Genomic DNA, 14,759 nt, shown 5'->3' with positions numbered 1-14,759 from the left:
AACCAAGCTGAGCCTTGATCCAACCAGGAGCAATTTCAATAGTTCTCTCAAGACCTGTGCATTGCAGCAAGCACTTACCTGTGTGGATGTGAGACATGTTATAAAGAAGCGTGAGGACAGCTTGCAACAAGGGCTTTAATAACCCAGCACAGAGTGAACTGCTTCCACAGCAGTAAGCCTGTGTGTGCTAGCAAACACCGATTCACACTTTTTAACGACTGTGAATAGGTTTGCAGAGAGTCAAAAAACATGGTATTTAAACAAAACTTTCACATCATGGTGTTTGCGCAGCACCTAGCATGACAGTGCCCTGATCCTGACGGGGGCCTCTACCAAAATTAAATAAAATAAATAAATACATAAATAATTTTTAAAAAGCAGCAAGAGGGCCATTAACACATTGTTTATCTTAGCTGAAATGCACTGAACTTGACAATTATCCCAGTTAAGAGCTTGAGCCAACTCCTATAGTCTTTCCATTCACTTACATTAAAAAACAAAACAAAACAAAAAAATACTAGCATGGTTTTGAGAAATCTCTCATAGTTGCACTGCCACTAGCACAACTTCACTACTGGGAACAATAGTGGGAAGACTAGTTTAGACTGGGCATGAGTATATTTTCCAACATGTTACTTAACAGTGATCTGAGCAAGTTGGAAATATGAAATTTGTCAAAATATTGTGAACACTGAAAAGCAATCAGGTGTGAAATCACTATCAAGAAATTGACTTCAATAGCCATTGAGAGATAAGTACGTACTGAGATTAGGACCACTGGATCAGCAAATTAAATTTTAAGGCAGCCACTACATTGTTCTGTAGGGTAAGGTAAACATTTCAAAAGTGCCCACTTGACTTAGGAACCTAATTCGCATTTTTCAAAAGTGGCACAGGCATTTAAGAGCCTAAGTCCCATTAACCTGTCAACTGACTTTCAACGTACCGTGTTTTTGAAAATGTACCATAAAATTAATGAAGAAACACACCCATACAAAACTGAATTTTTCCACTTTTGTAACTGCTATGAATTGAAAAATTGTACATGAATCATGCACTATGAAACTAAATTGTACCATAAAGAAACTTGAAAAATGCTAAGCTTTGAACACTAACCAATAAAATCAAAGGTAAAAATCAGTTAAGGAAAGAAATATACCATATGACCTTCAATTACTGGACACAATGGGGTGCCATTTTAATGGTTTTTTTAATGTGCCCAGTTGTGCCTAAGTAAGTACACAAGACATATGGCACACTTCACCCTGTACTATGAATTTTTCCTCCTAGCTTGTGTGTTTCCATCACAACTTCAAAATTATTTCAGTGTAGTTCTTGAATGGGTAAACATTTACATGAGCAATTATAATGAACAACAGAAAGCTTAATACCTACCCAATGATAAAAAAATTGAAAAAGAACAATAAAAAAAAAGAGCATTAGTACAACCAGCTAAAAACAAATATAAATTGGGAAGGTGTCTGGGGTAAGATATCTGTTACACAATAATTCCACAGAGAAAAATGTAAAATGAATCATGTGAAAACAATACAACACAAAGGATGAATTCTGAATAGAAAGATGTCATAACACAGAAAGGTTTGTGAGGCACTGCAGAAAATGTCAAAGCCTTTGCCTGAAGTACAGATGCTGCAAAGAAAGCCATCAAAATGATGGGTTGTACTACTAAAAAACGCAGTGTGAAAAAGAAGCTGAACTTGCTCTCTCCTAATATAGCAGGGCTGTATGTTAAAACAGTATTAAAGTATTAATAAAAATGACAAAAACAAGCTGACAGAGTGAGAGCTGCCAAACCATCTTCGTCTCATCTTATTCTGCTCAAATTTTGTAGCTGATATGTACTATACATCACCTTCTCTCAACACTGCTGAAATACTTGAGTATCTCAACCTAAGCACAGGTAATTTCAACAGAAAAAAACATGCTTTTTTTTTTTTTTAAAAAAAAAGGAAGTTACTTTTATAGATATTCATTTGTCTTGAGCTAAGTGAAAGCAAAGAGTTTTTCAAAATGAAGTTTTGTAGGTGACTGGTCCCTAAATCACGTTGCCTATTTGAAAGGAATATATGAAGTCAAACTTATTTCATTTCAAAAATGATCTGCACATTTTTTCAATAAATCATTCAAAAAGAGTTTTAGCATTCAAAAGGAGTTTTAGCATTAACCCAATCAAGTGGGTCAATGACGTGAAACAGAAACAAAATATTCTGTAGGTAAAGTTGACCTGAACATGACAGGATGTTACAGTGTCTTAGATCACTATTACTGGCACTGACTCCTAAGACAGGCTTCAGTTCTGGTGTCACTGATCTACAAACAAAAGAGGAAGGTCTTGACTCATAATATTTTTTGTTTAAGAGGAGACATTATGTAGTATCTAGTATCAAGGATTTGTTTTTATGAATCTTAAATATTCACATGCTCTTGTGAATAATTATATTATTTATGTATTTTCCTAATAGTATTTAAATGTAGAATTTTTTGCCCTACTGACTACCTAGCTCTTGCCGTGAATGGTAAAGGTGACCTGAATTCAAACCAAGAGATTTCTATTTTAGTGGCTAGGGGAGACTTACTTTCTGCTAGGCCATTTACTATTGCTCATCTTTGTCTTAAATTTTCTGGATCTGATAAGATCTGTTGACTAATATATGCTGGCAAGCATATAAATATGTATCATAATAATACGTATTATTCTCTCTCATATATATTGTGACAAAGTTCCTCCACTATCTTGTGGGTCCTGCGCTTATTGGCGGATTTTCTAGCCTCAGAGATTCACCATGTGGGTTGGGGAACAGCCCAGAGACCTTCCCCTCTGGAAGAACCCACAGTCCAGGTCAATTGGGAGGTTTGGGGGGAACCCGGACCCGCCCTCTACTCCGGGTTCCAGCCCAGGGCCCTGTGGACTGCAGCTGTCTATAGTGCCTCCTGTAACAGCTGCATGACAGCTACAACTCCCTGGGCTACTTCCCCATGGCCTCCTCCAAACACCTTCCTTATTCTCACCACAGGATCTTCCTCCTGGTGTCTGATAAGGCTTGTGCTCCTCAGTCCTCCAGCAGCACACCCTCTCACTCTCAGCTCCTTGCTCCCAGCTCCTCACACTCGCACCACAAACTGAAGTGAGCTCCTTTTAAAACCGAGGTGCCCTGATTAGCCCGCCTTAATTGATTCTAGCAGCTTCTTCTTAATTGATTCCAGGTGTCCTAATTAGTCTGCCTGCCTTAACTGGTTCTAGCAGGTTCCTGATTACTCTAGTGCAGCCCCTGCTCTGGTCATTCAGGGAACAGAAAACTACTCATCCAGTGACCAGTATATTTGCCCTCTACCAAACTCCTGTACCTCACTGGTCTGGGTCTGTCACAATATATATTATACAGACACACACAGGTATACATTAAGCACCAACAATAGTAAGCACAAATATTGTAACTGATACATCTTAAACTAGCTCATACAATAATCTTGTTCACTTACGCTAAGTATCCCATAATTCCTTACACCTGCTAAAGTAAGCATTTGGCATAAGCAGATAAGAAACTTGTCAAAAATCAAGATACATTTGATCTACCTTCACTGACCAGTACATGGAATGCTAGTATCCAAAACAAAGATAAGGAAGGAACTCATGGGTTGCATTTTAGTGTAAAGAGATGTGTCATTTGTTAAATCATATAAATAATACCATCAAATGCGTAACTGGGGGGAGCACACCTTCTGTGTGAGGTGCATGCAACATTGCTAAGGGACAGCTCCTTGGAGTCTGGTAGCATATACCTTTTTCCTGTACCATATTAATAACCTGACTAACATTGATTATTAGATCCCTTGAGTATATTTCATAACAAACCAAAATATTGTCAAGCAATTGACTATAAAATTTATCAACAGCGCAGAAGCGCTGGGAGCCCCACAATGCAGACTATGGGGCCCCAGAGATACCAGGTTCCCTACTCCCGAGCAGTTTGCCAAGGAGGCTGCCAATATGTCAGGGACACAAATGTTTTCTGGGACCAAGGCTCTGGGGAAGCCCACCAGCCAGATTGCCCCAGAGCCAGGGCTCAATTCCCTTTCACGGAGAATCTCAAAATATTCGTTTCCACCCCCCTCCCAAATCATAGAAAAAACTAATTTCAAAATAACAATCCTCTGGGCAATGGAAATACTTTTTTCCACCCAGCTCTAGTTCCAAATTCTTTTCATGATATTTTGAACACAAAGAATGCTGCATGAGCATCTTTACTGCTGAAATAGAACCTAATCAACATGCAACTTAGAACTGTTCAAACATATAAGTTGTGAATAGCAGATGGCATTCACACATAGATATTGTTCTAACAAACATTCTGGATGTTAAGATGAAGATGATTTTAAAATGTAGGGAACAATCATACAGTCTTTACTCAGGCAAAATTCCAGTGAGAATAGGAAAGAGTACACACAACAATAACATGGTGGTGTCCAACCTTTTCCATGCAGGGACCCCACCCCTAAGCCTCTGCTCCCATTTAGCAAGGGAAGGGTGGGGTGGTTGTGATTCCTCAACACCAGCTCATCCCCATATTGAGAACATCTATTCTAAAGTGCAGGATTTGGTCCTAAGCCTTTTTTGAACAAGAGGTTGGTATAAACACAATTAAATCTTGAGTTAATTTGGGGGTATTTTTTGCTTAACTAAAAAAGGCAACTCACTTAAGTAATGGTTGCTAAAAATGTTTGGATTTGTATAAACAAATGCATGACAAGTTTCAGCCCAATGCCATTTAAGAAGGTGGAGTTATGTAACTTAGAAAAATGGTGTTTGTGACAGAAATGACAATTGACCGTTCATCATATAGTTGTTCTATCTGGAGCAGTAATAAAGTGTAATTAAGCCTGCACTTACTCAATACTATATTTCATTGATCACCATACATGAAGACAAATAGTATTGATATATTACATTTACATAGCATCTTTCATCACAGCACTTCATATAGTATATCCATATAGCACTGATCAAATGCAGCCAGGGAGGACGACACCAGCCAACTATTGATTGCACAATAGTATAAGGCCGGGAAAAATGTAATTGCATATAGAAATTATCACACAAAAAGTTGTGGAAAAAATATCTGTGGAGTTTGGATTTCTCCAGCATTAGCAAGTAAGTGTACAGGTGTTTCCAGAGATGGGCAGGGAATGGGCAGGCATTTGCTTGGCTGAAGTGGTCATTGGGCACTTAAAGCTTTCCTACCCCCAAATAACAAAGCTTCCAGGAGAGACTGGTGAAATCAGGTATATATGAGGGCAGCAAGAGCTACTGCTCAAGTGGCTACCAGGGCTCCAATTTCCCACTTCCCCTGCAGAGATAGGTAGGGTCACTCTAGCTTTCCTGCTCCTGGTAGCAGGTGGCCTTCTGAAACAATGACGTATGAACACCCTCAGACTATGTCTGTCTAGGCCCCTCAAAATCCCTACCCCTCTCGCTCCCGGGCGGAGGGTGGGATAAAGGAATATCTTCCCTGGTATTCACTGAGTATGTCCACACTTCGAGCTAGAGGGGTAAACCATGATTTGAGGAGATGCACCCACACTAGCTGTGACTGAGATAGCACACTAAAAATAGAAGTGTAACGGTTATACTCATACACATTCAGCTTGAAGTACACACATACCCTTCCTGGTTTTGGGGTGGGAGGAGACCGAGACAAGAGCGTGGCCTGTGAAAACAGAGAGCTCAGCTCAAAAAAGCCATGCTGGTACAGGAAGTGGAAAAGAGCCTGCCAAGAGAAGTCCAGCCTGCCTCAGTGGGAGAGATTAGGAAATCAGAAACCTGACAGGCCTTGCGTCTCACTCCTTCCTGCCCCCAGGAGGTGTATCAATGCCCAGCACTCACCCCAAACAGACATATGTGAGAGAGTGTCATTACTTTGATCAGCCCACTCCTGTTGCAGCCAGGAAGATGTCTTATGGGGCACCTTTTCAGATGTCACATCAGGAAACACCCACATTTGGTATTACAACCTCTGTAAAGTAAAGGTCAGAGACAGGCCTCCGGAACTTCCATCCTCCAAGAGACAAGAAACCCTGAAATGATCATTCTTCCAGCCACCAAATCTGCCCACTATTCCCAAACATATGCACCATTCCTGCTTTCCAAACGCACATAAAAAGAAAAGCCTGGGTTTCTGTTTAAACACATGAAAGACAGAAAGAGGCATAGGGAAAACATGAGACAAAGAAAAACTATTGCTATAAGAGTATGAGGCTGATGGTGTATTCTTTTAGTAACTACTTTTCTTGGCCATGGAGTTGAGTTTAGTTTTGTGGTACTGTGCCTGTTGCACTCATATGTATTATATCAAAGTTTATTGAAACAAGAATGAGAAGGAAATGTTTTTGAAAAAATTCTTAGTAATTTAGGGCCTAGTTCAACAAACATTCTTGTTTTTCACGCCAAAAGCCATGCAAAACTCAAAAAAAAAAAATCAATTTTCCATGGTACTGAGCATGAGTGCAGTTTTTATTGAATACATTATCTTAAATGAAGGTAAGGCAGTAACTCAGTACTGTGGTCCCTATCTTTTTATAATCTTTACGTTAGGAGGCTTGTAAATAATGCCAGTAGTTTTACAAATTGAAGTGTGAATGTTTAGCTCCGACTGGATTGGATAGGAAATAGGATCATATCTAACAGACGATTTATCTCTTCTGAATCACTAACTGAAGGCTGTTAGATAACTGAAAACTATCAATAAAATTTTAACTGCATCGCAAATTTAAATCTGTTTTTCTGCCTGATGAAAAACTGTCCTTTTTAATTTTGTTGATAGCAATTTTAAGTGCATCTGAGGAGAATGAGAATAAATAATTCTACATAACTTCTGATGCAGATCTGGCTTTTAATGTTCAACTTCAAATACTCCCTGTTGACAAAGCATATAGTTTGAAGAGTCCTTAAAATATAGTATATAATTTGTTAAGATGTTGAGTCAATCAATTGCTTATATTGTTCTCTCTATCTTTCTGTTGTGTTTTTGTGGCATCTGCCATCTTCACAAAAACTGAAGAATGAGCCAAGAACCTCAAGAGCGAAAGCCATGAGTCACAACAGTTTGACCTAAGAGCCGGGTTCTGTAGCTCGGGCTGTAACAGACTCAAATCCTTTGTGGACTGAGAACAGAGAGGAAATGTAACTCACTGACTATTTGCATACAACATAAGGCCCTGATTCAGCAAAGTACTTAAGCATGTAACTAAATGTAAGTACATGCGTAGTCCCATTCAAGTCAATGAGACTATACATTTGCTTAAATTAGGCAAGTGTTTAAGTACCTGGCCTAAATTACTATTGTTCTAACTGCTAACAATATGCTCGAGAAGATACAGAGAAGCTCCCCTGCCCCCAGGAGCTTACAATCTAAAGGACAGATACAGAGAGGACAACACACGTTGGGAAACGCAAACTAATAACTTGAAAAATTTATCTTCTCTTCCCATGCCCATTCCCATTATCTCCAGTGGAGCGGGTGTATGACTAGATGAAGTGAGCACTGGTGGGGTTCAAACAAGAAGTGAGTCTTCTAATAGGGATGTGAATGAGATGCGAGGCTGGAGGCCTCGTGCACTGGAACTGAGAATTTGTTCCAAAATAGGCTGAAGTGTAGAAGAAGGCATGGAGGTAGGAGTGAGAGAAGGTAACAAATTAAGCATTGAGGCTGATGTTGTTGGCAGAGTGCAGAGCCTGAGGGGAACACAGAAAAAAATGACGTGGGGTGAGACTGTGTGGGTCCTTGAAAGACAAGAAGTTTAAACTTGCTATAGAAAGCAAAGGGGAGCCAGTAAAGGGATTCAACTGGTTAAGAAGGTAATCTGACCGGCTGCATTTTGGACAGGTTGTAATTGAGTGACTTGGGTTTCAAGGAGGTCATAGAAATGGAAGCAGCTGGGAGGCAGGACATGATCTGGACACAAGTGAATGCTAATTAAAACTCGCTGATATAGAATAGCTAAGAAAAACAATTATTTTACAAGTTTCATTCTATAATGATTTTGAGTGGAATCAAGTCAGACTTTGTAAATATTCCAAAACACAAAAAGTTTTATTAGTAAGGAAGCAAATGTTTTATGTTTCTACTTACCTGCCTGTCTACTTCTGGAAGTAAAAGCAGGAGGTATTGTTGAAAATGCTGAGGTAAGGAAGCAAAGGTGTGTTTGTTTATTAAAGCCCTCAGGTTAGTGTTCACTAGAATAGATCCTGGTGTTTCTATGTCAATATCCTCAGCTTTGGTCCATTTCAAATGTCCTGGAGTAAACAAACAACACATTTGCCTTTACCACAGATAACAGAGGGAACAGGAACAATAATTTTTCTCAAAAGTTATTTATATTTTATATAGTATAGTGCATTCCAATAAGACAGAGCTTTGTGAAGGGGAATACAGGTTTCTTCTGGATTCTATGAACTTCCTTTTATACACCCCAATGTTCACTTCCTCACCTTTCACAGCATCCATGTTCCAGTCTACACCATGACCAATATTCTCTTTCTTGAACTAGAAGTCAGGATATCTTGATTTAGCCGAACACGTAAATTTTTCTGTCATTTCACCAACATATTTTAAGCATCTACTGCTAAGCAAAATTAGCTCACACAAGACTGAATGTTTGTTAGAACATATGTGGCTGCCTGAAGAGGCCCAAGTGGGTGAAACTTTATTACACAGAGCGAAGTTTTTATTTGTGTTCCTGCACCTGCAGTACATTGTTGTCCACCTATCCTATTCATTTGCTTTTTCTATATATTACCACTCTTCTGTATTTTTATTTGCTCTTAAAAAACCCTCAGTGCATTATCACAACTTGAGACGTGATCACAGAGGAGAGACTGTCTAATTTATTAGTGATGTATTAATTTTGTGCAAATAAATTAATATTTTTCTGAATTTTCATAAAATCTAAAAGATGTAAATTGCATACTGCAACTGCAGACTAACCCACTAAGAATCTGTCAAATGGGATAAGAAGACTCATTAAATTAATTAGCTGACCAATCCCAGCAAGTCCAAAAGAACATGCAAGTTCCAGAGAATAAAAAAAGAATAGATTTGTACCCAGAAGGTTCAGTAGAAGTGTGCAAGACAGAAACTGCTGAGGCCAACCACCTGAGATTTTTGTTTGCTTGGACTTTTAATATTTCAAAGGTCCTGCAACGGGATGTTTCAGCAAGATCACACCCAAGCAACAAGGTGAGTCATGCCCGAGTTCCAAGGGAATTTTTTTGTCATTGTTGTTAATAATGAGAATACTCAGCACTTATACAGGGCCTCTCATCTGAGGATCTCCAAGTGTTTTGTAAGGGAGGGTAGATATCCCTATTTTACAGATCTGGAAACTTGGTCAAAGAGACCCTAAGAGACTTGTTGAATGTCACTCAGTATGAAATGTAATATGAATACAAGTACTACAATTTAATTTTTTTTTAGTTTCTTAAGAGCCTTACTGTTTGGTCTCTGCTGAAAAGCTATGATAGTGTCCAAAACCTCATGGAAAGGGAAAAGTTTGCAGCCAATTTGCAAGTTCAATAGTTTTCCCCTTTGAATGAATAGAGAAACTCACAGCCTCCCATAAATTTCCTGCAATTTCTTGTTACTTTTCAACAAGCAATACTGACTGAATGAGATAAGGGTTAGTTTGTCTTCAGCATAGTGTAACCTTATACAACATATGCTTCGAACATCCTGCATTTCAATACAGCAAAAAACTCCATTAAAACCATTGAATCCCCCGTTATGAAGGACAATCATGTGGAAGAAGTGCTCATTTTAATGAGTGCATCACATTAAATTGTCTTCACCATCTGTTCCACCCACTAACTATACATGCAGAAAAAACATAATTCCCAAGTGTAATACGAGTAAGTATGATGTATATGATTTAAATGCAGGTTTACATTCCTTTCTTTTAACAATGTAGGATGCATCTGTCTTCATGTTTTAGGTGCAAATTGGAGAAAAATTGTTCTCCCCTGCTAATATCTCCCCCTTCGATGGAAAAACCTCATGGAAAGGGAAAAGGTGCTCCTAAAACTAAAAATGAGTTTTATACTGCAGCGCTGCTACTATAGTATCTTCTCTAGAATGAAAGTTTCTGAGGTGGACAGAGGGTGTGATGTCTTGAAATTGCAAATAGCCCAAGAAGCTATAGAAAAACCAGGTTTCATCTTCACAGATCTGGGGTATACACATGTTGTGTTGGCGCCTTCACCCTGCTATCAACTTCAATTCAGTATTACTGCAGAGACCTAATGAATTAGTAGGAGTAATTGCTTTCACAACACAACATATCATCCCCAGAATAAAGTGACGGTAGAATATTCTTGGTAGAAACCTTGAAAAAGACATGCTTAAAAATGTGTTCAGGAGGATGCCAAACATTGAGATGAGATGATACATCTCTTCTTTGCTTATAGAGAGGTACCTTGGGCAACAACCCTTTGAATTATTTTATGATCATCAATCTAGGGGACCCATAGCTATCAGAGAACTGGAAACTGAGGTCAGATCAAAAATAGAGCCCTGCAATTATAGAATACACCCCAAAGATGAGAGAAACTCACTCAGTTTATTGAGTTGGCAAAGGAGAATCTAACACAAGTCCCAATAAACCAGAAGACATGGTATGATAACAGGGGCATGGGAATTAAATATAAACCAGGTGGAAAAGTTTTGCTTCCGCTCCACAGCGGTGAGACTAAATTAGTAGCAAAATGGCAAGGACCATGTAGTCATGAGACTGATAAGTCCTGTATATTATGCAATTACCACAGCTGGTAAACAAGGGCAAAAATATATTCTGTGAATTTATTCAAAAGGGTGGAATGAACCCCAAAGTGGTCAGAAGGGTTTTCTTGCAGGGCATCCCACAAGTAAATCAGAGAGTGCAATAGAAGAAATATGGGAGATTGGGATAGTCTCTGGGAATTCAGATAGTTAAGCAATGTCTGGAATTGAACCAGGCACAGCATTGGGATTTAGACCTACTCTTAAAGGTATATAGCAATTATTTTACTAGAACCCCAGAACACACTGATACTTACTCACACAATAGATATCGAGGGCCATAAACCCATAAGACAAAGATTCAAGCGTATATCTGAATGGATGAAACCTTTGGCAGAGGAAGAAAAAGAAAACATGCTCAAATTAAAGGTTCCTGAAACCTCCAGAAGCCCATGGCATTCCCCAGTGGTTACCGTGCCCCCAAAAGACAGGGGAATTAGGTTCTGCATAGATTTCAGAAAAATTAATGCTATCTCTACATTTGATAACTATCCAATGCCAGGAATGGACAAAATACTGGAGAAAATGGACATGAAAAATCTCTCTTAACCGTACATCTAGACAAAAATTACTGCAAGATCCCTCTAAACCCAGCATTGTAAAACAGAAGTTCCAACACCCTAAAGATTTTTTTTATTTAACAACAATGATATTTCGTCTATATGGCCCACCAGCCACTTTTTAAAGATTGATGGATAGTCTGCTGAAAGACAATGTATGAAACTGAGTCACATAACTCGATGATGGGCTGTTATTTAGCAAGACTTGGGTGAACTATCTGGTAAACCTATGAGCAGCAGTCTAAGGCTACATCTACACTACAGCCGGGATCGACACTCTGAGATCAATCCACCAGCGGTCGATTTAGCAGGTCTAGTGAAGACCCGCCAAATCGACAGCAGATCGCTCTCCAGTCGACCCCTGTACTCTACTCCCGATGAGAAGAGTAAGGTAAGTCAACGGGAGAGTTTCTCCCATCGACCCTCCAGCGGTGTATACCCCGCGATAACTCGAGCTAAGGTACATCAACTCCAGCTACGTTATTCACATATCTGGAGTTGTGTAGCATAGGTCAACTTACCGCGGTAGTGTAGACATAGCCTAAGAATTACTTATAGCAATCAATATGAAGACATGTTGTTTAGCAAACAAAGAAATAAAATATCTTGTGGGTTGTTGCTGTTGGTTTTTTTCCCTTCCAGAAAATGGATTCATAAAACTAAAACAAGACAAAATCAGGACACTAAAGGAGACCAACGTTCTTACCACCAAAGGAAAACTTAAATCCTTTAAAAGGTTAGCCAGCTACTACAGAAAGTTTATTCCTAATTTCTGAGAGGGTTGCTTCACTAACAGATCTCACCAAATACATGTCAAAAGGACTCAACATTGACTGTTGAATGTGAACAATCCTTTGTGGAGATAAAGAAACAAGTATGTTATTACCCCATTTTACATAGCCCAGTCTTCGAAAAAAGATTTATTTTGCAAACAGATGCTTCTAAACTGGGGATAGGAGCAGAGCTGAGCCAAGAATTTGAAGAAATGGAACACCCTATTCTGTATGTGAAGAGAAAACTGTTCTCCAGAGAACACGAACACTCCACAACAGAATAGGAATGTCTGGCTTTTGAAAGGTTACTTTATCTCCTCTTAGGATCAGATTTTACATTAATTACAGATCATCATCCACTAAATTGAACAATATGAAAAATATTTGGTATTTAGCACTACAGCCATATAGCTTCAAAATAATGCCTGGGTCCTAAAATCAACATAAAAATGAGGGTATCGTGTCTCATTATGGGATGGAATATGAAAATGTTATTCAGTTAACAGGTTTTCTCCTGACAAGTAGTAAGAATGTGCCATTCTCATTGGGAATAAGAAAGAGAAGACTGGGAGAAAATATAACAGGAGATGAGAATACTTTCCAGCTAGTAAAAAAGGTAATGCAGCAAGCAGTAGCTAGTTACAAAATGGCCTCTTTGGGATGCAACTACTTGGCTCTGTCAAATTTAAAAGGCCAGTTGCAGAAAGGCATGCTAGGAAAAAGATTCCTATATGAAGGCAACCCTGCGGAGTTCACAGGGATGAGGTAGCCATCAAAGGAGGTATGCTACTGGGGAAGAGCCTGCTTTTGCATTGATAACAGCATCAGCATATTACAGTGACAAAAGGAACTCTCTAAAGGGAGATTACATTGTTTATAAAAAGTTCAGTATTATAGAAACAAATGAAATACTTTAGACATCCGAAGTCCTACTCACCTAAACCAGACTTTTTTAATCTCTTTAAGTGCTGACTTGTTTGTTTTCCAGTTGGAGATTTTTGCCCATGTTTCATTTCTTTATCAGAACTGTCTGCTTCACCATTTTTAGATTCAGATCCTTAAAAATAACAACAACAAAATATTACAGAGATGCACTTTCTTCCTCCTTCAAAACAAAAATAGTTTTTGTGGTTTTTTTTTTTAAATCAAGAGCAACATCTACTTTATCTGATACTTGCTGAAAGGTAATATACCTTTTTCGCCACGATTTGATTCCTGAACACTGGAGGAAATGGAAGGAAAAGTTCAATAAATCAAGTAAGTCGTGAAAACTAAAATTTGCTGAACACTGCAGTCAATCAAGATGTTCACTAATCCATTATAAATAGTGCTCTGCTATGATACTCAAGAAATATCTTTAAAAATAATTAAGCTCCATGTTATGGAGTAATAAAGCAATCAAAGGAGAAAAAAATCATTTCTTTGCAAAGTAACTTTTACAAAAGAGGTGTACCTGGAAAATACAATCATCGATCTGTTATAAATGTGGATGTACATCTCTGTAGGATCCTTTTAAAATGAAGCAGCTAACAACCAGAACTAAAGGTCAGGGTTGCGCCGTGATGATAAGAATGTTGCCAGAACAAAAAAGCTAATGCAAAGATCTCTGGTATTGCAATGGAGAACAGACACAAATTCACACTCACAGAGGAGCTGTTTTTTGATGGCGTTGAATGCCAGCATGTGGTCTTCCATTAGAGTTCCACAGCCAAACAGAAATGTTACTTTGCATTCCCTTAAAGCTGCTGCTGCTATCAATTGTCAGTTTATTATGTACTTTCAGTTCTTTAATAATAAAAGAAAGGAAAAAAAACCATCTTTGACTCACTAGATTTGGTAAGAAAATAAAGAAGTTAAACAAAACTACTATGTGGAAATATCATTATTTGCAGCAATTCTACATTTTGTATGCTACAGATTCATTCAGAGGAAGGCTTTGTGACTAGAACTGATATTTCACACAGTCCTTTAGCTGTTTACCTGAAGGTGAATCCGACTGCTCATCAGACACCTTTAATGGTGTCAAAACAACACGAGGAACAGTCTTGTTTACCATCATTGAGACTCCATTTCTTCTTTTCTGCTGTTGTCTTAAAGCCTATAAAAATAACAAAACATAAAAATGCAACAAAAATACTGCTTTTAAGTGGATTACATGATACATTTGCCTATCATTAAATTGAACCTCCTAAGATAACTACTTTACATAGTTACTGATTTTTCAGATTTCACACTAGTCCCCTTTATGTCATTTTCTTTTAAAAGCATAAAATCAGGCTTTTGGTTTTAAAGAGAAAGAAGATGCACCTTAGATCATTTTCCAATACAGTTTTGACAACAAAGAAGCATATAACCGTTTGCTCTACCTTAGCAGCACAACATGAAAACCCATGGAATTTGCAACTAAGACATCCAAGTAAAATAAATGTAAAATAAATGTTTTGAAACCAGAATAAAAATGTGTGTGTCTGCACATCTCTTGCAGGTGCATCCTCTCCAGTATACTGCTCAGTCAATCAAGTTAACACAGAGTGTCATCAGTATGTACAGCATGTAAGGACTACAGTATTGATGCACTC

At 38.4% G+C, this 14,759-nt stretch overlaps 1 protein-coding gene across 5 annotated transcripts in view; it reads right to left on the bottom strand.

Annotated features, from left to right (window-relative positions):
* The window catches only part of ASXL3 (ASXL transcriptional regulator 3), a 148,437-nt gene that overhangs the window by 52,284 nt on the left and 81,394 nt on the right, over positions 1 to 14,759 (bottom strand). For 2 of the 5 annotated variants that reach the window (XM_034762844.1, XM_034762845.1), the window contains 3 exons: positions 14,161 to 14,278; positions 13,118 to 13,237; positions 8,148 to 8,311 (listed from right to left, as the gene is read on the bottom strand). The exons of 1 other annotated variant lie outside the window; for it this stretch is intronic. In XM_034762844.1, the coding sequence (XP_034618735.1) occupies positions 8,148 to 8,311; positions 13,118 to 13,237; positions 14,161 to 14,278 (402 nt within the window). Of the gene's footprint in view, positions 1 to 8,147; positions 8,312 to 11,104; positions 11,176 to 13,117; positions 13,238 to 14,160; positions 14,279 to 14,759 lie in introns of those variants that run through there. 2 more of the 5 variants (XM_034762847.1, XM_034762848.1) reach the window with 2 other exon arrangements.

The sequence above is a fragment of the Trachemys scripta genome, chromosome 2, assembly GCF_013100865.1.
Source record: "Trachemys scripta elegans isolate TJP31775 chromosome 2, CAS_Tse_1.0, whole genome shotgun sequence".
Lineage (NCBI taxonomy): Eukaryota > Metazoa > Chordata > Testudines > Emydidae > Trachemys > Trachemys scripta.
This window is presented reverse-complemented; position numbering and strand designations above follow the sequence as displayed.